The 26,044-nt window shown below is 42.0% G+C and overlaps 1 protein-coding gene across 1 annotated transcript in view; it reads right to left on the reverse strand.

The window, feature by feature from the left end:
- SPARCL1 (SPARC like 1) overlaps positions 1–26,044 on the reverse strand; it is a 64,108-nt gene that overhangs the window by 22,690 nt on the left and 15,374 nt on the right. The window contains exons 4-7 of the mRNA XM_082272637.1: positions 23,924–24,829; positions 22,282–22,345; positions 17,165–17,283; positions 1,137–1,257 (exon numbers count right to left, since the gene is read on the reverse strand). Of these exons, the coding sequence (XP_082128763.1) occupies positions 1,137–1,257; positions 17,165–17,283; positions 22,282–22,345; positions 23,924–24,829 (1,210 nt within the window). The remainder of the gene's footprint in view (positions 1–1,136; positions 1,258–17,164; positions 17,284–22,281; positions 22,346–23,923; positions 24,830–26,044) is intronic.

Genomic DNA, 26,044 nt, shown 5'->3' on the forward strand with positions numbered 1-26,044 from the left:
CGCCTGCGGAGGCGGACCGTGTGAAAGAGCCCTTACTCCCCTTGAGTCCCAGAACTTTTTTTTGTTTCTAGGATATATCAATTCTGCACCTTTTAGCATCTGTAATACACCCTTGCCATATTATATATCATTTTTTGGGAACAGATAGGAATTTAATTTAGTAGCAAAATTGTATATATATATATATATATATATATATATATATAGTATATATATACATATACAGTATATATATATATATATATATATATATATATATATATATATATATATATATATATATTTATACTCTAGGTTTTTTTAAAAAGAATTATTTAAAAATTTGAAAAAATTGCATTCTCCTGTACTTTTGACAACATAAAGTAACTTGAGCACCCCTTGATATTTATCCGAAAATATAGCTACATAAGTCTGCCAATTAAAGTAACATAAATGGTATTTTTATGGAATGTAGCATAAAGGTCAAGTTCAAAATCGATATTTGCATTTTACTTTAGAATAGCTTCTTTATTTCTTTTTAGCACTGCATAGGGAAACACACAGGGAAAAAATTGGTTTGTGTAAATTCTTAGCATAACATTTGGATAAAATCAAGTTAGGTTGGCAAGGGTACAAATTAGGACAACAGTGACTTTTTCACAGGTTTGTGATTGCTAAAAATCCACATGACTTTGGGTTGGTGACAAATCTAAAGATTATCTAGATAATCAAATGTCATTGTTGGAACTTGAAGATAAATCTGTGGGGGGAAATGTTTTTATTTATTTTTTTATTAATTTTTTTAGGAAAAAAAAAAATCACATGTGAAATCACATCACTTTCAATGAAATGTGAAAGCATTGTGTTTTTACAATGATCTGCTACAGAGCAAGATTGGAAGCCTAGGGGGTGGTTGTGTCAGCTCCTGAGCTCAGTATTAAATGCCGGGTGTCACTGACACCTTTTACAGCCTGCTGTTGGAAGCCACCAGAGCTGCTGTTTCCCCGAATCATTTAAAATGCCTCTAGGGCAAATAGCTGCCATCCATGTGTTGTTTTAAAACAGCACCTGAGGCTCAAGTGGTTAAACTAAAAGTTCAATTGAATTTTAAAATGTGCACATTATTGGGTAATTTCAAACATTTTTCATTCCCTCACATTTGCATGGTCCTTGATAGTCCAGATGAAGATGGTATCCCTCCTTTGTTCTATCTAGTTGACACTTTGTTGCAAAGAGATAACAATCACTGCTGTATGTCTTGTTATCTGTGCCACATACCTAAAAAATGTCCAAAAAAAAAAAGTGATTCGTTATTTCATTTCTGTGCTGCTTATCCTACAATATTCACAGGGCAGCCAACCAAGTAGGCTAGCCCTGATTTCTCTTTGAATGACAATAGTTCTCACTATAGGATTCAAATGTGGTACTGTATATAAAATATAATTTTGTCAACATATTCAGGATCCCAGATATATACCAACTTATCTACAGCACACAAGGAGGGAAAACATATTAATCTTGCAGCAGCTAACATAAAACGTCAATCCTCCAGGAGTATTCACAATTAAATTAAATAATGGTGCCGCAGGCAGAACAATTATCAAACATTTTATATATATACTTTGAAATAAAGACAAAATAACACTGGACTTGCAATGGTATGATAGGCCGTGGCCCTTTATTAACTATACCTAACCACATGTTAAATATATAACCATACTTAGTTCAGCCCAAAAGCTCGAACTAACCATATATACTGTATCAACTTAAAAAACTGTAGTCCAGTCAAAAAACTCGAACTACCCATTTTTTACCAAAAAAACACAAACCAACTCCAAAAATCGGAAAAGCAATGAAAATTTAGGGGTGGGAGGGAGGGACGAATTTCTTGATCCGCGCCTGTCGACTGTTCTGTTACAGCTGCTCCACCTTCTTATATAGGGATAACTGTCACTTCAAGGTATCCAAAATACTTAAAAACATCCAATCCATGAAAAGTATTTTATTCTACCAATTAAATTTCTCTTTAACTGACCAATCCTGACCCTTATTACTTAACCAATAAAAACAGTCATATATATATATATATATATATATATATATATATATATATATTTTTTTTATCGTTAGTCATGCCATGGCCCCATACATACATGGCAGGTACCATGACCCGCCATGCATCTTATTCCTTTAGGTAGCACTCAAACTTCTTTATAGAGGTAAAGTGGTACTCTCACAAATTGGAGTACCTGCCTTACAGCATAAAACACAGTGTAATGGACTATTCTACAATAAGTACACTTGCATTGAAATACAGTACATTATTTAACCACAATATACTACACTTAGCAATGGTAATACTAATAGCATATAGTGTACCTGCCTTTCAGCATAACAGTTTGTACAGTAGATGAATATTTTATCACAACGTGCCATACTTTACAGCCAACATAAATAGTTTGAAGAGGCTTATGTCATCTGCCCCAGAAGCAAATAAACAAGCACTTAGCAGTAGTAATAAGACCAAAGAACTAGGTGTTGGATCATACCTGGTAATACCGCAGGAGTTAAAGTTTGCAAGCTGTCAGTCTGCCTGCTTTACTTCAGGTTGCACATGTTTTTTCTTTAATTCTTTTTTTTTTTTTGTGTTATACATTAAAGGGGAAGTCCAGCCTAAAACTAAAATCTCTAAATCTACTTGAAGGCACAATCTAAGACTAACCTATCTAACCCTGTAAAGTAAAACTCGCTATACATACCTTTTCTGAAGCTGATCCAGTCTGGTCGCCAGTGGCAGAAACTCTGTGCAGGACACAGCTGACAACGACTTGAAATGCTTGGGAAGTAATGTCACCCATCGACCTACTATGGGGCTTTCATTGTCAGCTGCCTCTTCTGCACCCGCCTCCACAGAGAAGCTGCCACTGACAGCTCAGCTTGGGATTGGATCAGATCAACTTTAGAAAAGGTATGTATAGCGAGTTTTGCTTTACAGAGTTGGATAGGTTAGTCTTAGATGGTGCCTGCAAGTAGATTTGGAGATTTTAGTTTTAGGCTAGACTTTCCCTTCAACCACTTTCCACCCGCGCCATAGCCAAAAGACGGCTACAGCGCGGGCTTCCAATGCCAGGAGGATGTCCATAGATGTCCCTCCATGATTATGCACCACAGAGAGCAGCGCTCTGTGATCGTTGAGTCCTTCAGACTCAGCCGATTACATATTGGGGTAAAGGGTCAATCACAGCGGCATGAGGAGAACAGAAGAAAGCCGATGACTGGCTTCTGTTACAGAGACATCGGTCCAATCAGTGCCCACCAGTGCTGCCAATCAGTGCCCACCAGAGCTGCCAATCAATGCCCACCAGTGCTGCTAATCAGTGCCCACCAGTGTTACCTATCAGTGCCCATCAGTGCTGCCAATTAGTGCCCATCAGTGTCACCTTTCAGTGCTGCCTATCAGTGCCTATTAGTGCCGCCAATCAGTGCCGCCTATCAGTGTTCCCTATCAGTGTAACATCTCAGTGCCCATCAGTGTCCCCTGTTAGAGCCCATCATTGTCACCTGTCAGTGCACAACAGTGAAGCCTCTTCAGTGCCTCCTCATCAGTGCACACCAGTGTGCCTAATCAGTGCTCATCTGTGCAGCCTCATCAGTGCCACCTATCAGTGTCACCTCATTAGTGCCTATCAGTGCTTATCAGTGCAGTCCATCAGTGCCTATCAGTGCAGCCTCATCAGCACACATCAGTGACGAAGAAAAATGACCTGTTTGCAAAATTTTATAGCAAACTATGAAAAATGTTTTTCTTTCAAAATGTTGGGTCTCTTTTTGCTTCTTTAGCAAAAAATAAAAAAAACCCAGTGGTGATTAATTACAAAAGAAGGCTCTATTTGTTTGAAAAAAAAAAGTGTTGTTTGGGTACAGTGTTGCATGACTGCGCAATTATCATTCAAAGTGCGACAGCATTGAAAGCTGAAAATTTGCCTGGTCAGGAGGGGGGTAAAAATGTTCAGTAGGCAAGTGGTAAAGTACAAAGAGTAATAAAAATAAAGGAAAAATAGAATAATACATAGGTACAACAGTAACATATAATAAAGTATACTTTTGTGCTCCATTCCATGCCTATCTAAAAATCATCAAGTCCCAGCGTGAGTAGCCAAACATCAGAATCAATCAATGAATGAAGCCCAAAAGGGACAATATTGAGAAAAGAGGATACAAAATGCACATAGCATAAACAATATATTGCATCAGGTACAAGGACAACTGTGCCCCAATAGCAAGAAATGTTCTGTGGGATCTCACATAGTTAAGTTCCTAGGGGTATAACGTACAATATGTAAGGACCACCATATAAAGTTAGGCAGTATGTGTTTCACTCAGAGAGGTAGAGCTACTAAATACAGTACACATGTGTATGACTAGTTTAGGATTACTTGTCAGGAGAATGGCCAAAGGAGAACTGGTAATATTTTTCCAGTATTGTAGTCCAAAATCCAGCAATCACTCTACATGACCAGAAGTCCACAGAAGTGGAGGAACTTCTTCAGCACTCATTGGAGCCTCCATTCAATCTTTCCTAGTCATGCAAGAGTGAGATAGCATCAATGAACAATTTTAAATTGAGTCAGGCTATCCCTAGCCGAAATCAGTCACTGGAATGAGTAATCCTAAATATTGTCCCAATCATCAGAATCCAGATTTGGGACATCCTGTGACTATTTCTCTCTGTAATTCTGTAGAACTGTAGAACTGGATGAGCAGGGTGTTGTATTGCTTAATGAATGATCGAATGCGATTAAAACTAAAAAAAAAAGGCCTTCAAAAAATACAAGGCTGAGGGGTCATTGGCAGCATTCCAACATTACAAAGAGTTCAATAAGAAATGTAAGGGCGCAATCAAGGCGGCTAAAATAGAACATGAAAGGCACATAGCGGAAGAGAGTAAAAAAAACCCCAAGAAATTCTTTAAGTATTTAAATAGTAAGAAAGTGAGGCCACAACATATTGGCCCCATAAAAGACGACAAAGGGAATTTGGCTACAAAGGACAGAGAGAAGGCGAAGGTGCAAAATAAATTCTTCTCCTCAGTCTTCAAAAAAGAATGGGGGGAAGGGGGGCAGCTACATTAACCCAGAATGTAATGGTAAAATTAATAACACATCACAGGAAGCACCCTCATGGTTAACAGAAGACAGACTCAGAACTAGACTTGAAAAACTTAACATAAATAAGTCACCAGGACCAGATGGCTTACACCTAAAGGGTCCTTAAAGAACTCAGCCAGGTGATAACCAGACCATTGTTCCTAATTTTTATGGATAGTCTACTGACGGGAATAGTGCCAGCTGATTGGGTAAAAGCCAACATGGTACCAATTTTTAAAAAAGGGCCGAGATATATCCCGGGGAATTATAGCCTCTCACAGGAAAAGTAAACCGCACTCCGGCATAAAGAGATCAATAGACTTTATTGATAAAACTGAAATCCAAAGATGCCAAGCATCATAGAAAGACGAACAGGAGCAGCTGATGCATTTCACTAATTAAATTTGCTTAATCATAACTGATGTCAATCAATCAGTTATGATTAAGCAAATTTAATTTGTGAAACGCGTCAACTGTTCCTGTTCGTCTGTCCATGATGCTTGTCATGTCTGGATTTCAGTTTTATCAATTAAATCCATTGATCTCTTTATGCCGGAGTGCGGTTACTTTTCCTGTGAATTGGACATTGCCTGGGTTGCGGATCGGACGTGCACCCAATGTTTGAGGATCTCATTGCTCACACCAGAGCGGCAACAGTTCTTTTGTTCCTGCACCCTGCATATTTTAAAGGGAGGGGGATGTTAAATTAAAAATATCAATTTACTATTTTTCAATTTATTATGATCAAATACCACCAAAAGAAAGCTCTATTTGTGGGAAAATAAGAACATCAATTTTATTTAGGTACAGCATCGCATGACCGCGTAATTGTCAGTTAGAGTAAGTGCCGAATCGCAAAAAATGACCTGGTTATTAGGGAGGCAAATCCTTCCAGGCCAGAAGTGGTTAAACCTGCAGGGGGAACAGTGTTTTTATTTGTAAATGACTTTACTACTGCTTTAGGCCTGGTTCCCAAGTATGCAGGTTGGCGGCCCACATTTGCACAGGCATAGCAGCCCATTGATTTGAATGGGCTGCTATGCCCTCATTTTCCACAGAAAAAAGGTGCATGCAGCATTTAAAAAAAATGCAGTGGCCTTGAAATCCATCCTGCTTTTGCACCATGCAAATGACCTGCAGTTCCTGCACTGGCAAATTTTCTGCGTTTTTATATACGTGGGCCCAGACTTTAAAAACACAGTTTGCGTGTGCAGGAACTGCCGGTAAGTCACATGGTGCAAAAGCAGGGTGGATTTCAAGGCCACTGCATTTTTTTAATTCGGCATGCACCTTTTTTTCTGCGGAAAATGCAGGCATAGCAGCCCATTCAAATCAATTGATAATATGCCTGCACAAATGTTGGCCGCCAACCCGCATACATGTGAACCAGGCCTAAAATAAGCCAACAAGTAGTGTCTGGCCTGGACGTCTGGTGGCCCATGCTGCTCTCTAAAAAATAAAGCCACAGCCTGTACTGGTCAGGGTTTTTAAACTCAGTCTCTACCTATGGGAATTGGGAAGCCAAGGGAGGAGAAAGACCTACCTGGTGACTGGTCTTGGCCAGCTCAGCTCTGATCTGATGCACTCTGATAACTGCTCCACTCCGACGCCTCCTGTACAGAACACAGCACGCACGGCAAGGAGCGGGGTCAGAGCGTCAGTGGAGCTCAAGGCCCCATCTGCTCCTTGTAGCACAGTGTGCCGCGGGTGCCGGCACGGCAGTCATTGTCTGCACGGACCGGTGGATTGATCTACAGCGCAGCACTGATGGGGCTCCCGATTTGCGGCTTAAGGGGCAGCTCTGCTTCTGGCCCCAAACAATGACAGTAATTTCCCCGGGCTCGCACAACACAATTTAAGTGGGCCTGCTCTCAGTCTAATCCAGCTCAGCAAGACCCATTCCAACGCAGTTCACGACCCACCAGTGGGTCATGACCCACAGTTTAGGAACTCCTGGTCTAGATTATTAGTGTGTCTCACTGGTGTCTTTAGTTTTTTATAGATTTTATTTATTGGTATTTTTCTTTGACTAAACTGTATCATCTACCGTTTTTCCCTGGGTGTATACAACTTTCTTATGCCCTTAGCTCTTCGTAGGGTTTAGTTGGGGCTTTCTCATGTAAACTTTTTAATTCATATACTCCCATTTCTTATGAATTTGTAGCTTTCATCTTCCTCCATGATATAAAGCTTTTTTTTTCTAAAGGCCCAATGGTGTAGTCTGGTTGTGTGGTGTCTTGGTCCCCTCCCCTCAGCTCCCGCGACAGTTTTCTTGCGATGCTCCTCATCTATCCATAGGCTGTCTTTCTGTGATTTAACTCCTTTTACAAATGGTTTGTAAGTATGGTCTACTTGGTGGGAATACTCATATATTTATAATACCTGGGGAAGTACATAACATGCTATGTGCATTTACTCTTTTGAGCAATTGATAATTATTAATGCAATTTCTTTGTAGACATTCCTTCAGTCATACTTTCTCCTGATGAAGTAAACTAGGATTCACAAAACGTGTCGAGAGATTTATGGTGTACCCCAGTTACTCTTCTTGCATTTGGCATTTTGTTGCTACAATTTTGGATGTCTTTATAAACCAATATCTGATGGTAGCACTCCAACTGTGTTTTTCTTCCCCTGTGTTCCATGTAATATTCAGAGTGCCCTTTTACACATTTTTACTTTTTGAATAAAATATTTTTGTTTTTAACAATATTTTGATTTGTTTATGGCATATCTCGTGAAAGTCCCATGGAATTTGTTTGTCATGAGTTTGGCAATATTTTACAGATGGAGATATGCCATCCTATGCATAGGACCATACAGTTCAGTCTACATTTTATGCATTTCATTCCCCAGAAAGTAGTCCCCTTTAAAGTTTTGTTATAAAATTCCTTAAAGTGTCTGAGGAGGGGATGCTTGTCACTGCCCTGTAAAATCTTACAAAAAATTTACAATAATCCTCACTTTCAATCCCGGTTTGGTGCATTCCATATATAATTTCTGACAAGAACATTTGATGACATACTGTATATCACACCTTTGGACATACAGGTAATGAAGTCTCTGATTTATAAGACCTCTGCTTCCCTGGATTAATAAATTCCCTTATTTTCATTATCATTCATTATCCAAACTGTATTTCCACAGGGCATTTGGGAACCACATCTCACAAATCCCCACATACTGCATATTCAGGTTCCTTCTCTCCTCATTTTGTGGTTTGATGGCCAAAAAGTAAAAGTCTCTGCCCTGCTTCTTTTTGCTAGAACAACACCCCATCAGCTTGAAGCCCTGAACCCCCACCACCTTGTGCCCAATCTCTTGCCAGTGGCCTTCCCACAACATTATTTCCCAGCAATTAGCCTTTATATTCTAAAGAAAGGAATGTCCACACAAAAGAAGTTTAGTTGATGCAATTTACTCATGTTACTTCAGAAGATGGCAATTACAGTTACATCACATACTATGTGTAGACATACTATCTGGGGGTCATTTGACAGTATTTTGTCAATCACATATAGTGGATGAACCGCAGCACCAACATGTGAAAGCAGCATACACACCTCCCTTTAACAGTCTCTCGCCTTCCTTGGGTCATTAGTACTCACTTAGATGGCTCTGGTTTACCTTAAAGCAGAGTTCCACCCAAATGTGGAACTTTCGCTCATTTACTTTCTCCCCCCCCCTCCGGTGCCACATTTGGCACCTTTCAGGGGGGAGGGGGGAATGGGTACCTATTTTTGACAGGTACCCTTCCCCACTTCCAGGAAACGGCACTGCAGCGAAGTTAGGTCCCCTCCTCCTACCCCCTGCCGCTGAGTCAATCCGAATGCGCAGCGTGCTTCGCACATGCGCAGTAGGGACCCGCCCGTGAAGCCGCAAAGCTTCACTGCTGGGTTCCCTTACTGGCAATGGCGGCGGCAGCATCCGACAGCCGATGGAAACATCAGCTGAGGTGCCGACATCGCTGAACTCCAGGGCAGGTAAATGTCCTAATATTAAAAGTCATCAGCTACAGTATGTGTAGCTGCTGACTTTTAATTTTTGGAGGGGGGCAGGGCGGGGCGGAACTCCGCTTTAAGCTATTTGTGTCCAGCTCACGACTCCCTGCTTCTCCTTCCAGAGACAGGAACATTGCTGCTGCACCTGTAGCTCCAATGTCCTCCAGGGGAAAAGACTCACTTCACAGAAGACTTGGCCTGGCCCAAAAGGCCTTTTGCAACCCACTATAGCCTCCCCCACCATAAGAGATAGAATGACTACAGCCGTCTCTTCTGGGTGCAGAACTATCACTCCCTGTCCTCCAGACCGGGCCAGGGCCCCAGCACTGGGTAAATACATCTGCACAATGTGGGGTATCTGGCTCCCATACCCCAAAGGCTCCTCCAAACCTGGCTTATATATGGGCACTGACTTATCCATTACTTCACGGATAATGGTTCGCGGATCCAAATTCCACCAGCTACCTGCGATCATCCCCGGGAGAGGCAGAATGGTGATCTGCCTATGTAAACAAGGCAGATCGCCGCTCGGGCAGGGGACAAGATGGAGATCTCGTGTTCCTGCTAAGCAGGAACCCGGATTTCTGTCTTTCCCCAATAAGTGCAACCCCCCCCATATTTCGTAAGCACCCCCCAGGGGCACATTTAACCCTTTTATCACCCCTAATGTTAACCTCTTCCCTGCCAGTGTCATTAGTGCAGTGACTGCATTTTTTTTAACACTGTTCACTGTAATAATGTCACTGGTCCCCAAAAAGTGTCAACGTGTCAGTTAGATGTCCCATTGGTCTGCCACAATGTTGCAGTCCCACTAAAAATCACTGATCACCACCATTACTAGTAAAAAAAAAAAAAAAAAAATCCATAAAAATATTGCATCGATTGTAGACGCTATAACATTTGCGCAAACCAATCAATATACACTTATTGAGATTTTTTTTTTTTTACCAAAAATATGTAGCAGAAAACATATTGGCCTACATTGATGAAAAAAATAGATTTTTTTACATTTTTTTTTATCGGCTGTGTTTTATAGCAGAAAGTAAAAAATATTGTTTTTTTTTTTTTCAAACTTGACGCTCTTTTTTTATTTATAGCGCCAAGAACGCCATAAACGCAAAGGTGATCGAATACCACCAAAAGAAAGTTCTATTTGTGGGAAAATAAGGACATAAATTGTATGTCGCTCGACTGCACAACTGTCAGTTAAAGTAACGCAGTGCATTATCGCAAGAAATGGCCTGGTCATTAAGGGGGTAAAACCTTCTGGTCCAGAAGTGGTTAATACCATCAAGGTTTCACATTTACTCATTTTAGAGGAAGGTGAAAATTTATGATCTTTATTAACCATTTAAGGACCATAAGGTTTTTCCCCCTGAATGACCAGGCCATTTTTTGCGCTACAGCACTACATTGATTTAACTAACAATTACGCGGTCAAGCAACGCTGTACCCAAATAAAATTGATGTCTTTTTTTTTCCCACTAATAGTGCTTTCTTTTGGTGGTATTTGATCACCTCTGCGGTTTTTATTTTTTGCGTTATAAACAATAAAAACAATATTTTTTACTTTCTGCTATATAACAAATGTTTTCGTAAATTTAGGCCAATGTATTCTGCTACATATTTTTGGTAAAAAAATCCCAATAAGTGTATATTAATTGGTTTGCGCAAAAGTTATCTCATCTACAAACTAGAGGAAAGATTTACTGTATTTCATTTTTACTTTTTTTTTATTTTTTTACTAGTAATGGCGGTGATCAGTGGTTTTTAGCGAGACTGCAACATTGTAGCGGACAGATTGGACACCTAACTGACACTTTTGACACTTTTGAGGAGACCAGTGACATTACTTCAGTAATCAGTGCTAAAAATATGCACTGTTACTGTACTAATGACACTGGCAGGGAAGGGTTAACACCAGGGGCGATTAAAGAGTTAAATGTGTCCCAAGGGAGTGCTTTCTAACTGTGTGGGGGATTTACTTACTGCATGAACACAGAGGTCTTTGTCCCTAAATAGGAGGAGCACAGGATCCCTGTGTTCATCACTGACTTAACAGCGGTCTGCCGTGTTTACATCGGCACACCGCCGTTCTGTCTCCATGGAGAGCGATTGCGGGCACCCGGCAGACATCGCTTATTGGCTCCCCTCTAACCAATCAGCGCGTTCACGTGCCCCCACTATCTGCTACACAAAACAACATATAGGTACATCATTTCGCGTAACAGAGCCAACTTGCTGCAGTATAACTACGGCGGCTGGTCCACAAGTGGTTAAGAAGTGCGATCTGATGTTCATCCAGCTCATGAGAGCTAAGATTAAAAAAAAACATAGGTATTCCGGATGGTTGGTCCTTTTATTGGGTACGTGTTCCTCCTCTGCACCCCTGCATTGGCTTCTTCCTCTCTTGCCTTTGTCTAAAAAACAGGTGATCTTCCCCTGATCTCCATCGTGCTCCTCCTTATCCACATTCCCACCAATTCTGTGCTCACGTTTATTTGGGTGTGATGATGCACATCTAGTTCTAGTAATGCTACCCATTTTAAGATTAGAATGAATTGGGTTCCCTTTTCTATATACTGTACAGACCCAACCTGTGTTTTAGAGATGCTGGATGTCGCTTTCTTGAATTTCTTAGCTGTGACAACCATTTCCAAAGGTGGTTGTTCTCCCATGCTTCTTTCTCCAACTGACCCTCCTCCACTAAAGGGCCATACACACTATAAGATTTTCTGAAGACTTTTCCCTTCAGATTTACCTTTTCTATGTAGTGCAAGGGCCTGCCAGATTGCATACAAATTGAAAGTGTTTAGGTTTGACCTCATATTATATGGTTTTGGTAAATCTAAAGGAAAAAGTCTTCAGAAAATCTTATAGTGTGTATGGCCCATAACATCAACCCCTTCCACCTCTCCTTCTACTGCTTCTGGTTGGAACTGACTAATGTCCACTGTCAGTACTTTGTCTCTGGATAATTTCTTCTGTTTTTCAACAATAATTTCCTTTGCCAGTTGTTGCAATCTACTTTATGTTACATGCTTCTTTCCATATTCAGATAATCATACTGATTTCTATAGGGTTCTAATTGTTTTTTTATTAAAGCCTTAATGTTTTCCCGTTTCTAATAACTGATTTGTTCTTGCATCAGTGACAAATGAACCAGCATCTATTGCTTAGGTCTTGTTACTATTGTTAAGTATTTCTACACTTTTCAAGTACGATCAGTGATGGATAATTGTATATTCTAAATCTTTCCATTTCTAACCTTTAGATTGAATTTACATGTAACAAGGCATCTGTCATTTAAAAAAGTGAGGCCCTAAAGAAGCGGCGACGATCGTGAAACAGATTGATTTTTTTGATAGATGACAATTGCCATTTGTTACCTTTGTACCTAAAAAATATCTATAGATCCATCCTTGAACAACCTTTACTTTCCTTTTTTCTTGATGCTACATACTGCTGCTGAGTGTTTATTTACTTCTGAGGCAGATGATATAAGCCCGTTCAAACTATTTATGTTGGCTGGACTGCAATTGTAAAGTGTGGCATATTGTGATTAAATATTAATTTACTGTATACAAATGCACTGACCTGGGGACAAACTGCTTTGCTGAAAGCTAAGTTTGTTTTGTTGCAGCTAAATAATTTATTGTTCATGAAAATGTGCTTATTTGGGGATGGTCTATTAGACCGTGTTTTATGCTGTAAGGTAGGCACTCCAATTTATTAGAGTATCACTCAACCTCAAAAGAGAACTGCTAGCACTACCTATAGGATTTGGTTGATATTCTGTATCCCCATTGGAAAGGCATTCAAAAGCTTCACAGGCCAGTTCTGAAGGGAAGGTATACTATATTGTCAAAAGTTATTGAGGTGCCTGTCTTTACACGCACATGAACTTTAACGGCATCCCAGTCTTAGTCCGTAGGGTTCAATATTGAGTTGGCCCACCCTTTGCAGCTATAACTGGTTCATCTCTTCAGGGAAGGCTGTCCACAAGGTTTAGGAGTGTGTCTATGAGAATGTTTGACCATTCTTCCCGAAGCGCATTTGTGCGGTCAGGCACTGATATGGAAGGGAAGGCATGGCTCGCAGTCTCTGCTGTAATTAATCCCAAAGGTGTTCTGTTGGGTTGAGGTCAGAACTGTGCAAGCCAATCAAGTTCCTCCACCTCAAACTCGCTCATCCATGTCTTTATGGACCTTGCTTTGTGCACTGGGGAGCAGTCATTTTGGAACAGAAATGGGCCATCCTCAAACTGTTCCTACAAATTTGGGAGCATGAAATTATCCAAAATGTCTTTGTATGCTAATGCCTTAAGAGTTCCCTTTACTGGAACTAAGGGGTCAAGCTAACCCCTGAATAACAACCACACACCATAATCCCCCCTCCACCAAATTATTTGGACCAGTGCACAAAGCAAGGTCCATAAAGACATGGATGAGTGAGTTTGGGGTGGAGGAACTTGACTGGCCTGCACAGAGTCCTGACCTCTAACCAATAGAACACATTTGGAAAGAATTAAAGACTGAGGTTGGTTTCTAACATTTTGCACACACCTGTTGTTTGCTCAGATTAAAAGACTGGCAGTCTGCCAAGTTCTGTTCTCCATAGAACAATTCTGACATTATGGAAACTCTGTTAAAGTTAAAAAGTTATTTCTCCACAATACCCATAGCTACAGCAGGTTAAAGTAGTACTAAAGCATCTTCATTTTTAGCCTAAACACCTTATTATACATTCATGTATCACTGGGCAATACATGATTTCTTCCCATAAAATACAGAAATACTGTACTTACATTAGTATTACAATTACAGCTGTATCCTTTGTTTTCTCTATGGCACTTGACAATTACTTCTGGTCGGGAATTGAAATCTCTACCTACATAACTTGGGACTTCATGTCCCATCATTCACTGATCTCTTCATTGATTATCCACCTAATATCAGGATGCTGCCTTCGCTGTTGTGGAAAATAACATCGCTGCCTCAGTATCTCGTCTACCTCTGCTATCTTTTCTCAGAAGGAGAAGCTGAAGGGGTGTGTTCTGTGTGTTTTCATTGCACAGGTAGCGCCCTTACGTCAGCTCGTAGTCCTATTCCTGGGAGCGTACAAGATAGAGTGGCTCCATACGACCCTGCAAAGGAAAAGTGCCACCCTAGAACCTGAAAGTGGTGCCAGCAATGAAGGGGTAGGGGAGAACTGATAGAAAACCAAGGTTTTATTAAAGAAGAAGGAGAAGAAGAAGAACTGTACCCAGTGAGCACTTCAAGTAGCAGATAAAATTATTTTATAAAGTAAGGGTTTATTATCACTTTAACTAGGGCTTGTTTAATTAAATCGGCTAGTTTCTACAGTATTCTTTAGGTACAAATAACTGATATTAGATAGTGGGACAAGTCGTTGTTAGTTCTTAAACAATGAAATTTTCTTTAGAGATGCTCAGAATTTATGTTTTTTGTCTGTCTTGTATATTTCTTTTTGAAATAAACATTATACATATTGTTGGGAATGTGTAAATAGTTTAGAGTTCAAAGTTTGGGCACGGGTTCAATTTTAGGGCCCATTCATACTGGCGTGCTCGGAAAGGAGTTCTACCATTCGGGTATCTGTCAGTTGAAGGTCTGGCAGAAACAGTGTGCTAGGTATCAACTTTTTTGTTCTTTCAACTTGAATGAAATTGCACAGAGCCTTCAGGTGAGCCTAAGTCTGTTGCACTTGGGGGCTCCGTTGCACTGTGAACAGGGCATAGAGAATATCATTTGTTTCTGTGTCTCCTTGCAGTGACTGGTGTTAATCCCATGCAGGAAAACAGCAGTCACTGTACCTAGTGTCAAAACAAATATAAGCAATTATCAGCGCACAGGGAGCAAGATCGCAAATGAGTAGGACAGCACACGGTCATGGAGGTGAGGGTGTAAATAGGATAGTCCTCACAACGGTATGTAAGTCTTTGGGTGATGGGTATTGTGCCTGGATGGTTACCGGCTCTAAAAAGAGCTAGAAGGGACTCTGCAGGAACAAAAGGTGAGAGGAAATACCAGCGCCATCTAAGTGCAGTAATGAAACAACTATATTCCAAAATAAGAGAGTGGCAACCCAGTGTGTCATGTACAACAGCGCATGTAATAAGGCATCAAATGCCTGATGAAGGAGCATGCATGCTCCGAACGCGTGCACCCCCATTCCAGTCTGAACCCAGATATGACGTCAGTGGCTTTCTTTGAGTTGCCGAGGATCCCGGAAGCGCTGGACAGTGGACACCACCAGCACATCCAAGACCAGGGGCTGCTTTCTGGTCCCTCTGCCCCATGTCCTTCCTCTCTGAGCAGATGAACTATCACTTACTACATGCGCTGTTGTACCTGACACACTGTGAGTTGCCACTCTCGTATTTTGGAATAAAGTTGTTTCATTACTGCACTTAGATGGCGCTGCTCTTTTCTCTCACCTACTGTACCTAGTGTGAATGAGCCCCAATGTTGCATCAAGGGGAAGCCCTGTAAGCTAAGCAGGCTTTCCTCCATTTAACAGGCAGCTCTGTAAGCTAATCAGGCTTTCCTCTATTTAACAAGTCAAAGGTATGACTTTATCAGTGTGTTGATGCTCCTTTATTACCCAATTAGTAGTATGGAGATAGTTTGGTGCCCAGATGTATGACTTAGGCTCAGTTCACACTGCTCCGACATGGGATCTGACATGTAAGACCCCAAGTCACATTCAATGTTTCCCTATAAGAGCTGTCTAAACGAATACTACACAAGTTGCTCCGACTTTGGAAAAGGTTCCTGCACGACTTTTGTACGACTTGGATAAAGTCGGAAGGAAGTCGCAGGGCAAAGTCGCAGGCAAAGTCGTATGACTTTGCTGTTGCAGCAGTGTCAACCGAGCCTCAAAGTATTACTAGTTAAAACTTCTTTTCCTTTAAAAATAAAATAGAGTTTATACTTACCTGCTCTGTGCAAGGGTATTGCACAGCATGGTCCTTTACCTTCTCTTTGGACCCCGCGCTGTCTGCAGCTTCTTCTTTTGAGTGACCCCTTAGCAAGCTACTTGCTTTGGGGGCACCTGTGTAGGCACAAACCTGCACTGGGCTGTTGCGACCATAGACAGACACAGCGCAGGTAAGCCCTGCCCCCACTCCCTGCTCACAAGAGCACAGGAGTTTGACTGACAGCAGCAGAAGCCTATGGCTCCCTCTGCTTCCTGAGTCCTGAGCCTACTTCCAGGGACAGCACCGTGGTGAGACAAGCCAGGTGGATGTTTAGTTATGGGGAGAAGGGAGATATTAAGGTGTGTTTTACCCTAATGCATACAATGCATTATGGTAAAAAATGTGACTTTAGAACAACGGCTGTGTAGATGAGTGCAGTTACTGACCTGTCTATGCTGTCTGGCAGTGATGTGATAATCTTCTCTAAGTTCAAAGTATCTCACCTATATGTATTTCAACTGTGTATTTAGCTCTTTGCCTGAGCTGCAACTTTGTCAAGTGTATCTTCTGTACATTATTACATTAATCAAAAGTACAGCTATATTTAAAGGGAAATTGTGAGAACAGCGTTACAGGAATTTACTTTTTTCAGGCTGCAAGGCTCCAACCCTTATCTTTGCTTCATTACTTAATAAAATCAGTGGAATAAGCATGCACAACCTACATTCATACTTCACTAGATGCATGCATGTTTCAGATCAGTAACTCACTAGGTACATAAACCAGAATCCAAATGACACCCTCAGATAATGAAATTATATCCCCAATATGATAGGCTTAGTAGCATGTAATATAAGCAAAGTTACATAGAATATGTCAGTTTCACATTTATTTTGCCTTATCAAACAAATCTTGGATGTATGTGTCTTATATTATATACTGCTGAAAAGAGAAATGGAATATTCACTATTCATTTCTTCTAATATGTATTTTTCTGATCTGTATATGAGTTTATTCACTATAAAATCAGTATATATGTAGATTCTTTCATTTTTCAGGTGTACTTAAAGCATGCAGAAAGGTTTTTTCCTTACCCGATCATTTAAGTTAGTGGGTTGACAGAGGTCTGGGTCTTGGCAAACACAGAAAGGGTTTCCATCTCCATCGATTTTACAAGTCTTCCCTCTTTTACAGTGAAAGTTGAAACATGGATCTAAAATAAAATGAAAATGTCACTAAAGCCATGACTCACCCATGGCATCTAGTGGTGGCTTTCTGCACTGTCAATATCTGATTGTTTTCAACTTTTTACACCTCTGGACCATGTTTTTTGTTTTTTTTCTTCAAGGAATAAATATAAACAAAGACTAAAATTGTGACTATTGAGTCCCGGTTCACACGTGTGCGATGCGGGAAGGCTGCGAATTCGCAGCCTGTTCCCGCATCGCAAACGCACATCTGGCAGTTCAAACTGCCATATGCGATACGCAGGGGGTGTCAATTAAATGTTAGCGACACCCCCAGTTTGATCGCATATCGCAGTGCGATCTGACAAGTTCGCACAGGATCGGATCGCACAAGTGTGAACCACTGTGCGATCCGATCCTGATGCGGCTGGAAAAAAGGGTCCTGTGCGTCTTTGCTGCAGATACAGTGCGAATTCAGCCATACAAAGTGTATGGCTGAATTCGCATCCGCACATCCGATCGCATGTAACGAAGGAGCAGTGTGCTCCGAATTACATGCGATCGCCGCACTCGCAATAATGTGAACCGGCCCTGAAGGGATTAGAAGATAGACATGGTTGAATCTCAATATGTCACACATGACTCTGTAGGAATATATGGCGATAGAAACACTCCTCCATGCTCAACCATTACAATGCATTTTGGCCAATTCAGGGGTTAGTTGTAGAATCATAAAGCAGTGGCGGAGCCAGAGGGTTAGCTGGGGTGTCAATTGACACCCCAGAAAAAGTCCCTGCCACCCCTGTTGCCACCCCGATCCTGGCTGGCAGCGGAGAATCACAGGCAGTGGTGGGATGGGATCAGCCGGTTCGCAGAACCGGCTGATCCCTCTAAGCTGGCGGCCAGGGTCAGGGAGCAGCAAAGCAGTGCGTCCCGACTCCCGAAGCCGAGCCCGCCCATTCTGTGACAATAGCGAATGAAAATTCGCTATTGTCACATGGATCCTCCTCCGGCCAATCAGGGAGCGGGTCCTCCCGCTTCCTGATTGGCCGAATGGCAAACGCTGTGCCATTGGTCGAGGAGGCGCCGGCGGGAGGACTGAGAAGATGCAGGGAGCCGCGGACCGTCCGTGAGGTAAGTAAGCTGGTCTCACGGGGGGGACGCTGGCACTCTGCAATGATTGCGGGCAAATGCTGTGGCTGTCGCACTCTGCAATAATAATTGGGGGCATTGCTGTCGCACTCTGCAATAATAATTGGGGGCATTGCTGTGGCACTCTGCAATAATAATTGGGGGCAAGGCTGTCGCACTCTGCAATAATAATTGGGGGCATGGCTGTCGCACTCTGCAATAATCATTGGGGGCAAGGCTGTCGCACTCTGCAATAATAATTGGGGGCATTGCTGTCGCACTCTGCAATAATCATTGGGGGCAAGGCTGTCGCACTCTGCAATAATCATTGGGGGCATTGCTGTCGCACTCTGCAATAATAATTGGGGGCATTGCTGTCGCACTCTGCAATAATCATTGGGGGCAAGGCTGTCGCACTCTGCAATAATAATTGGGGGCATTGCTGTCGCACTCTGCAATAATCATTGGGGGCATTGCTGTCGCACTCTGCAATAATAATTGGGGGCATTGCTGTCGCACTCTGCAATAATAATTGGGGGCATTGCTGTCGCACTCTGCAATAATCATTGGGGGCATTGCTGTCGCACTCTGCAATAATAATTGGGGGCATTGCTGTCGCACTCTGCAATAATAATTGGGGGCATTGCTGTCGCACTCTGCAATAATAATTGGGGGCATTGCTGTCGCACTCTGCAATAATAATTGGGGGCAAGGCTGTCGCACTCTGCAATAATAATTGGGGGCAAGGCTGTCGCACTCTGCAATAATAATTGGGGGCATTGCTGTCGCACTCTGCAATAATAATTGGGGGCATTGCTGTGGCACTCTGCAATAATAATTGGGGGCAAGGCTGTCGCACTCTGCAATAATAATTGGGGGCAAGGCTGTCGCACTCTGCAATAATAATTGGGGGCATTGTTGTCTCACTATAATAATCATTGGGGGCATTGCTGTCTCACTATAATAATCATTGGGGGCATTGCTGTCTCACTGCAATAATCATTGGGGGCATTGCTGTCGCACTCTGCAATAATCATTGGGGGCAAACCTGTATCCTCTGATCACCACCACCTGTATCCTGTCTTTACTAGTAATGGCAGCGATCATTAGAGGGACTGCGACATTGCGGTGGACGAATCTGACACTAAATTACACTTTGTATATTGACCCCCCAAAATAATACCTAGCCACCCCTTTGCCACCCCTGTTTTAAAAGTCTAGCTCCGCCACTGTCATAAAGTAAGGGATAATGGAGGGGTGTTTGTTCCTATCCAGAATCAGGGAATCAAGAAGGACAGCTACATTTTAGCTGTGGGAAGTGGCATTCAAGGAGGATGCGATGGGTTCTAGGCTGGCCTGGTACACAAATCTGTGGTGAGATCATGTTGGTGGGTGCAGCGTGGTGCTTCGGCAATATTAGACGCATTGTCCAGGTGCAATTAATAAAACTTGTATTGTAGTAAAGGCAAAACAGTTCACAACAAACCCAGTGAGAAGGCCCAAGTGGGAACATTCACAGATGCCAACAAGGTGTAGCAGAGCCGGTATCAGCAGAACTGAAAGCGTATGTCTGAAAGGGAGGAATGCAGCCTGGCAGTCTCATGCCCAAGCGGGAAGATGTCCAAGGAGATTGCAAGCCCTAAGCTTTCCCTTTCCCTGGAACTTTCCCCTGCCACTAACACTGTCCCTGAGAGACTAGTGACCTGTCCCTACACTATCCATATGTGAATGTGTACTAAACACAGGGGCAAGGGTCCTAAATAGACTGCCACACCCAAGATGCCTGCCAGAGTCACATAGGCAGCCAGCATCCAATTGGATCACTGCCCCAGTGACTCAGGAAACCATAGAGGAACCATGTTTCTCATGACAGCAGACTGCACCTGCCTACAAGCAGTCTGGGAACCACAGGACTGGTAAAAGCTTGGGGGCCTGGATTGGTGTCACAAAATGGACTGTGTTGAAGGGACAAAAAGCACAACAGAACAGCTGGCATCCCAACATAATCAACTTGCTTGGAGTCACCCTTGTCAATGTAGCAACATTGTTCATACAGGTACACTGCAAGCAGGTGGGAGGAAGCGTCTCTATTGGTTTGATGTTCTGCTTCCTCCCAAGATCTCAAATCTTCCATCACTATTTTGGAGAGGTCCAGAAAGTGGAAGCATTGATGTGCTTGTACATGCTCATCAAAATTATAGCAAGGCATATGGCAAAAATCTTCAAAAGTTACCATGTGCACATTCAAAATATGTCTAGGGAGACTTAGAGAGAAATTGAACAGGTTGGTCATTAATTTGTCAGCTTCGTTGTTATGGAGGAAGTAAGAATGGGCAGGTGGCAGAGGGGCAGCTACTCCTACAAAAAGCAGATACAAGAAACCACAGATAACAAGGACAACTTTTTACATGGATAGTAGACCCAGGGAGCAGGTTTGTTACTATCATAGACAGCAGGTGAGGAGAGAAGGTCATGGAGATCTGACACTTTGCATTATTATTATTTTTTATTTTTTTGTATGTGAGGAGCCTACTTTTTGCCTCTTTGTCCCCCCACAACACAGACCACCTTCATATAGCAATTGCTATAATTTTTCTCCATCTTTTAAATGTTTAGCGCCTCCCTACTGTCCCAACATCAGACTCAATGTCTAGAACCAGCTCTGCTGTACCTGTAAATTCCTTGGAATTTCTATGAGCATGTATATTGATTAGTCATAACTTTATGATCACCCACCTGAATATTAAAAGATTTCACTTTTGCTGCCAAAACAGCCCTGACCCATCGAGGCATGGACACCACTAGACCTCTAAACGTATGCTGTCGTATCTGGCACCCAGCCGTTGGTAGCAGGTTCTTTAGGTCCTGTAGTTAGCAAGGTGAGGCCCCATGGATTGGACTTGTTTTACCAGCACATGCCACAGATGCTCGATTGGATTGAGATCTGGAGAATGTGGAGGTCAAGTCAATACCTCAAACTCATTTTTTTGCAGTGTGGCAGGATGAAATCCTGCTAAAAGAGGCAGCTGACATCAGGGACTGCTCTGTGGTCCAGTTCTGATACTCACTTGCCCATTGTAGGTGTTACTGGCTGTGGAAACGAGTCAGCATGGACACCCTGACCAGTGTGTGGATATTAAGCCCCATACATAAACTGCAATGACCGTTTTTTCTGTTTTTAACACATCAACTTCAAGCGCATGATTACTTGCTGCCTCACCAACTTGGTATTCCACCAACTTTCAGATGCCATTGTAATGAGATAATCAGTGTTTTTCACTAAAGCTGTCGGTGGTCATAAAGTTATGGCTGATCAGTGTATATAGTAACTTACCTTGGTGTACTATTTTCTTCTCTTCAGGGACACAAAAGCACCCAGTCAAACAGGCACTTGCTATAGTGTGACCATCTGGAAATTAAAGTGCTGCAAGTAGTCCAACTTTACTTCTTATGGTCTCTTATTTGTTGTCTCCTCTCCTCTCATATGGTTATGTAGGATTCATAGGAGTACCCTCACTTCAGAAGGGTTGGGCCACAGTATTATACAATGTCCCTACATCAGTAGTACAATAGTCATTAGGTGTCTTTAGACAAGTGTAGGACTTTGGATCACACAATCTGGTACCTCACAATGGTAAATATAGTGGCAGAAACTCTTGGTCTGAACCAGATCATTTGATTACTGGCCTAGAAGACTCCTGGTCTGTACCACCTCCTATGTCCTCATATATTCACTGATGGGCCAGGAGTCAGAAAATATATGCTCTTTTAGGGGTTTTGAGTAATCCTCAGGCCTACAATCTGCACAAATGTAAAAAGCTACTCTGGCAGTGAAAGTGCATAACTTTATGGATGCTTTTACAGCTCATCCCAGCTTGGCTAATGTCACTTACCAGGTAGATTTGTCTTGTTTGTTTCAACAATTTTAATATTTTTCTTCAAAGCAGAATCAATTTCCTGAAAAACATATTAAACCTGTTGAGTTATGTACACACAAGGATCAATGACTAGGATTGGTAAGTACTCACCAGCTAACCAAACAAAAATTCTATATCAATAAAAGGGATAATAATTCCTTGCTGTGGTGTTGCACGGATCAATTGTTTCAGTTTTTCTATCACATAAACATATTAACATCAAAGACTAATGATCATCCATTTGTTTTGCATGCTAGTCTCATATTGAAAACCAATAATTTACTAAAGTTATGAAACTTCTCGTAAAAAACAGAATACAGGACCTGAACTCAAAAATATTTGCTATGTTATAGCAAACATCCAGTATTATGTACATTAACAGCCCATTCAGACTGGCGCGACACGATTTTGTGGGGCGACCTGTGAATAATTTAAGTCAATGCAAGTCGCCTCCAGGTCGCCCCAAAGTAGTACAGGACCCTTTTTCAAAGTCGGAGCGACTTGTGTCGCTCCTATTAGAACGGGTCCTGTACTACTCAATGGCGAGCGACCGACCACGACTTGTCAGGCGACCAAGTCGCCTGACAAGTTGCGCTAGTCTGAATGGACCCTTATTGTGCCCTTTCACAGTATATTTTGTCTTGAATCCCTCCTGTATAATGACAGTATGCCTCCTGGCATATGAAGGTGCCTAGGAACTCCTGTACCTACAGCCTCAGCCACATATGCAGTGTGAATCTCTCTCTCTCTCACACCCCTCTCTCTCACACCCCTCCTTTCATACCCCCCCTCTCTCACCCCACCTCTTTTCCCCCTCTCTCTCACCCTTCTATCTCCCCCCTTTTCTCTCACCCCCCTCTCTCTCTCTCTCACCTCTCTCCCCTTTCTCTCTCACCCTCCTATCTCTTCTCCTAGCAAGGGGGGGGGAGCACTGTGGCAGGCTAGTGGGGGGGGGGGGGCTGGGAGGGAGGGGTGGATGGAGCACTGTTGCAGACAAGGGGGCATACACCATGTTTTACCACACCAAGTAACACCAACCTGAGTGACGTCACTGACCAAGATGGCCACCTCCACATAGACACAGTGCAGAACAAGGCATGACAACTCCGCAATGGGAAAAAGATCAGTTGTATTGAGACCACCTACAATACTGGTGACTAGTCCTTTGCCCTCTGCCTGCTATTTTTGGGCACAGCGTCTAGAGTTCAGTTCCTCTTTAAAACTTTCAGAGTCCCTTCCCTAGAACAAGTATGCTTTTAGGAAAATTAAATGGCTTTATACTTGTACTTCGTGACCTAAAGTATTGAAGAATGAGGGTCCATATGACAGACACACAACTAGCATATTTAGAATTAAATGTTAGCAATGAAGTCTTCTAGATTTCTTGAAGAAAGTTTAGGCTTTATTTAGGTAGAAGTGAATCTGAATTACTAGATGGGTTGCAGGAACCTGCAATATGTAACAATTTGGTTTTCTACTACTACTACTACCCAATGCCTGCAGTCGTACTCAGGAGCATACAGGAAAATCCAAATCATTCAATGGTGCTAATCTAGAGTTATCTCTCCAATAAAGCTGTTAAATATTTTTTTTTACTTACATGATCATAATGGCCTACCTGCACATGGCTGTCATTTAGACCAATTTCTGCATTTTCAGGGGAATGAGTAGTAAGAGTTTGATCTGTGATATTTTCCTTTTGCCTAAATGTGTTGTGGTACTCTGGCACATCACCTCCACTGACAGCGCTCTCCATTGATTGGTCAGTGGTTTCCTCTCCTTCTACTCCTTCTTTCTGTATCAAGTCAAAATCATTTAAAAGTGTTGTCATGTTTGTGCCCTTTTTTGCATTTGTTAAAAAATGATTTTCACTTTTGGCGCTATCATAAGAACCATTGTTATCATTATCATCTTCGTTGTTGGTTTCACTTTCTGAGTCTGATAAAGTGCCTTTAGTATTTTTTAAAAAGTGATCCTTGTAAGGTTTTTTTGGTAGTTCATCATTCATGTGTTGGTTATGTAAAGTGCTATTAAGAACATATTTTAAGTCTTCATCAATCTCCTCTGGAAAATTCAAGTACTCTTTACTGCTATCTCCATCCAGTTCCACACTCAGAATATTTGACTCCATTTGCAAATTTGCATGTAGCTCTGGGACTTCAGCTGAAGTCGATCCATCTCCACTTTGTTGATCTTCACTGTCATATGTCTGAATGTTATGTTTTTGTTCAGCATCTCCTGAGATCCAAATAACAGCCGTGTCTTCTTCACTCTTATCCTCTTTTTCATTTCTATTAATATAATCATTGTGTCCTTGTTCGCCATCCTGGTCAGGTAGACTATTGTTTCTAATTTCTTTGTTATCTAAATTCATTAAGGATTCCTGTGAAAATTCATCTAATTGATGTTTGCTATGTCCTATACTTTGTGTGTTTTGTCTTCTCTCAATTATTCTTACTGGCTCGCTGATAGTTTTCTCCCCAGTGTTGTCTGCAATTTCTTGCTCTTGCATACTTCTGTTTATCTATAAAAATGAATAGTACATTAAGGTTATACAACTCATTCGTACAACAAACATCTCACTTAAATGGAACTAAACTCATAACATATTTGCTAGAATTATTTTCTGTTCTTTTATTATATTTTATATTTAATATCGATTTCTGTGGAAGACAACTGTGCCATGACAGAGTGCCTTGTCATCTGGAGATGAATTTCTTTTTCCAGAAGGGCAGTCTCATTCCATACTGTATATGCAGCAGATGTATATGTGCTTCTACACATTCTTACATGGTATTGAGCAATGTTTTAAATATTTCCCTTTTGAAAAAAAAAATAAACTTTGATATCCTGTGAAAGGTGCAAACAAAAGGTAGGTAGAAACATAAAATTGCTGTTAGCTAATGAATTCACTGATCTTTCAGTATTAAATTTGTTGGCAGATAGAGTTGGGTTTGAGAGTGGAATTATGAATAATTTATAATGGATATTGATGTTATGAAGCAAGACAAATATTGAACAATGTGGTAACATAATTTATTGTTAATAGCAACAAAGGAGGTTGAACAAAAATAATGCATCAATGCAGCCTCACCAGTGCCCATCAATGTTCATCAATGCAGCCTGATCATTGCCCATCAATGTAGCATCACCAGTGCCCATCAGTGCAGTCTGATCAGTGCCCATCAATGCACCCTGATCAGTGTCCATCAATGCAGCCTGATCAGGGCCCATCAATGCAGCCCCACCAGTGACCATCACTGCAGCCTCACCAGTACCCATGAATGCAGCCTCACAAGTGCCCATCAATGCAGCCTCACAATTGCCCATCAATGCAGGCCGATCGGTGCCCATCAATTCAGCCTCATCAATGCCCATCAATGCAGCCTCATCAATGCCCATCAGCTCAGCTTCACCAGTGCCCCTAAATGCAGCCTCACCAGTACCCATCAGTGCAGCCTCACCAATGCCCATCAATGCAGCCTCACCAGTGCCCATCAGTGCACCCTGATCAGTGCCCATCAATTCAGCCTGATCAGTGCCCATCAATGCAGCCTCACCAGTGCCTATCAATGCAGCCTGATCAGTGCCTGTCAATGCAGCCTCACCAGTGCCCATCAGCTCAGCCTAATCAGTGCCCATCAATACAGTCTCACCAGTGTCCTTCAATGCAGCCTCACCAGTGCCCTCATTGCAGCCTCACCAGTGCCCATCAATGCACTATGACCAGTGCCCATCA

This window comes from Pelophylax lessonae (assembly GCF_965119305.1).
Source record: "Pelophylax lessonae genome assembly, chromosome: 1".
In the NCBI taxonomy this organism is placed as follows: Eukaryota; Metazoa; Chordata; class Amphibia; order Anura; family Ranidae; genus Pelophylax; species Pelophylax lessonae.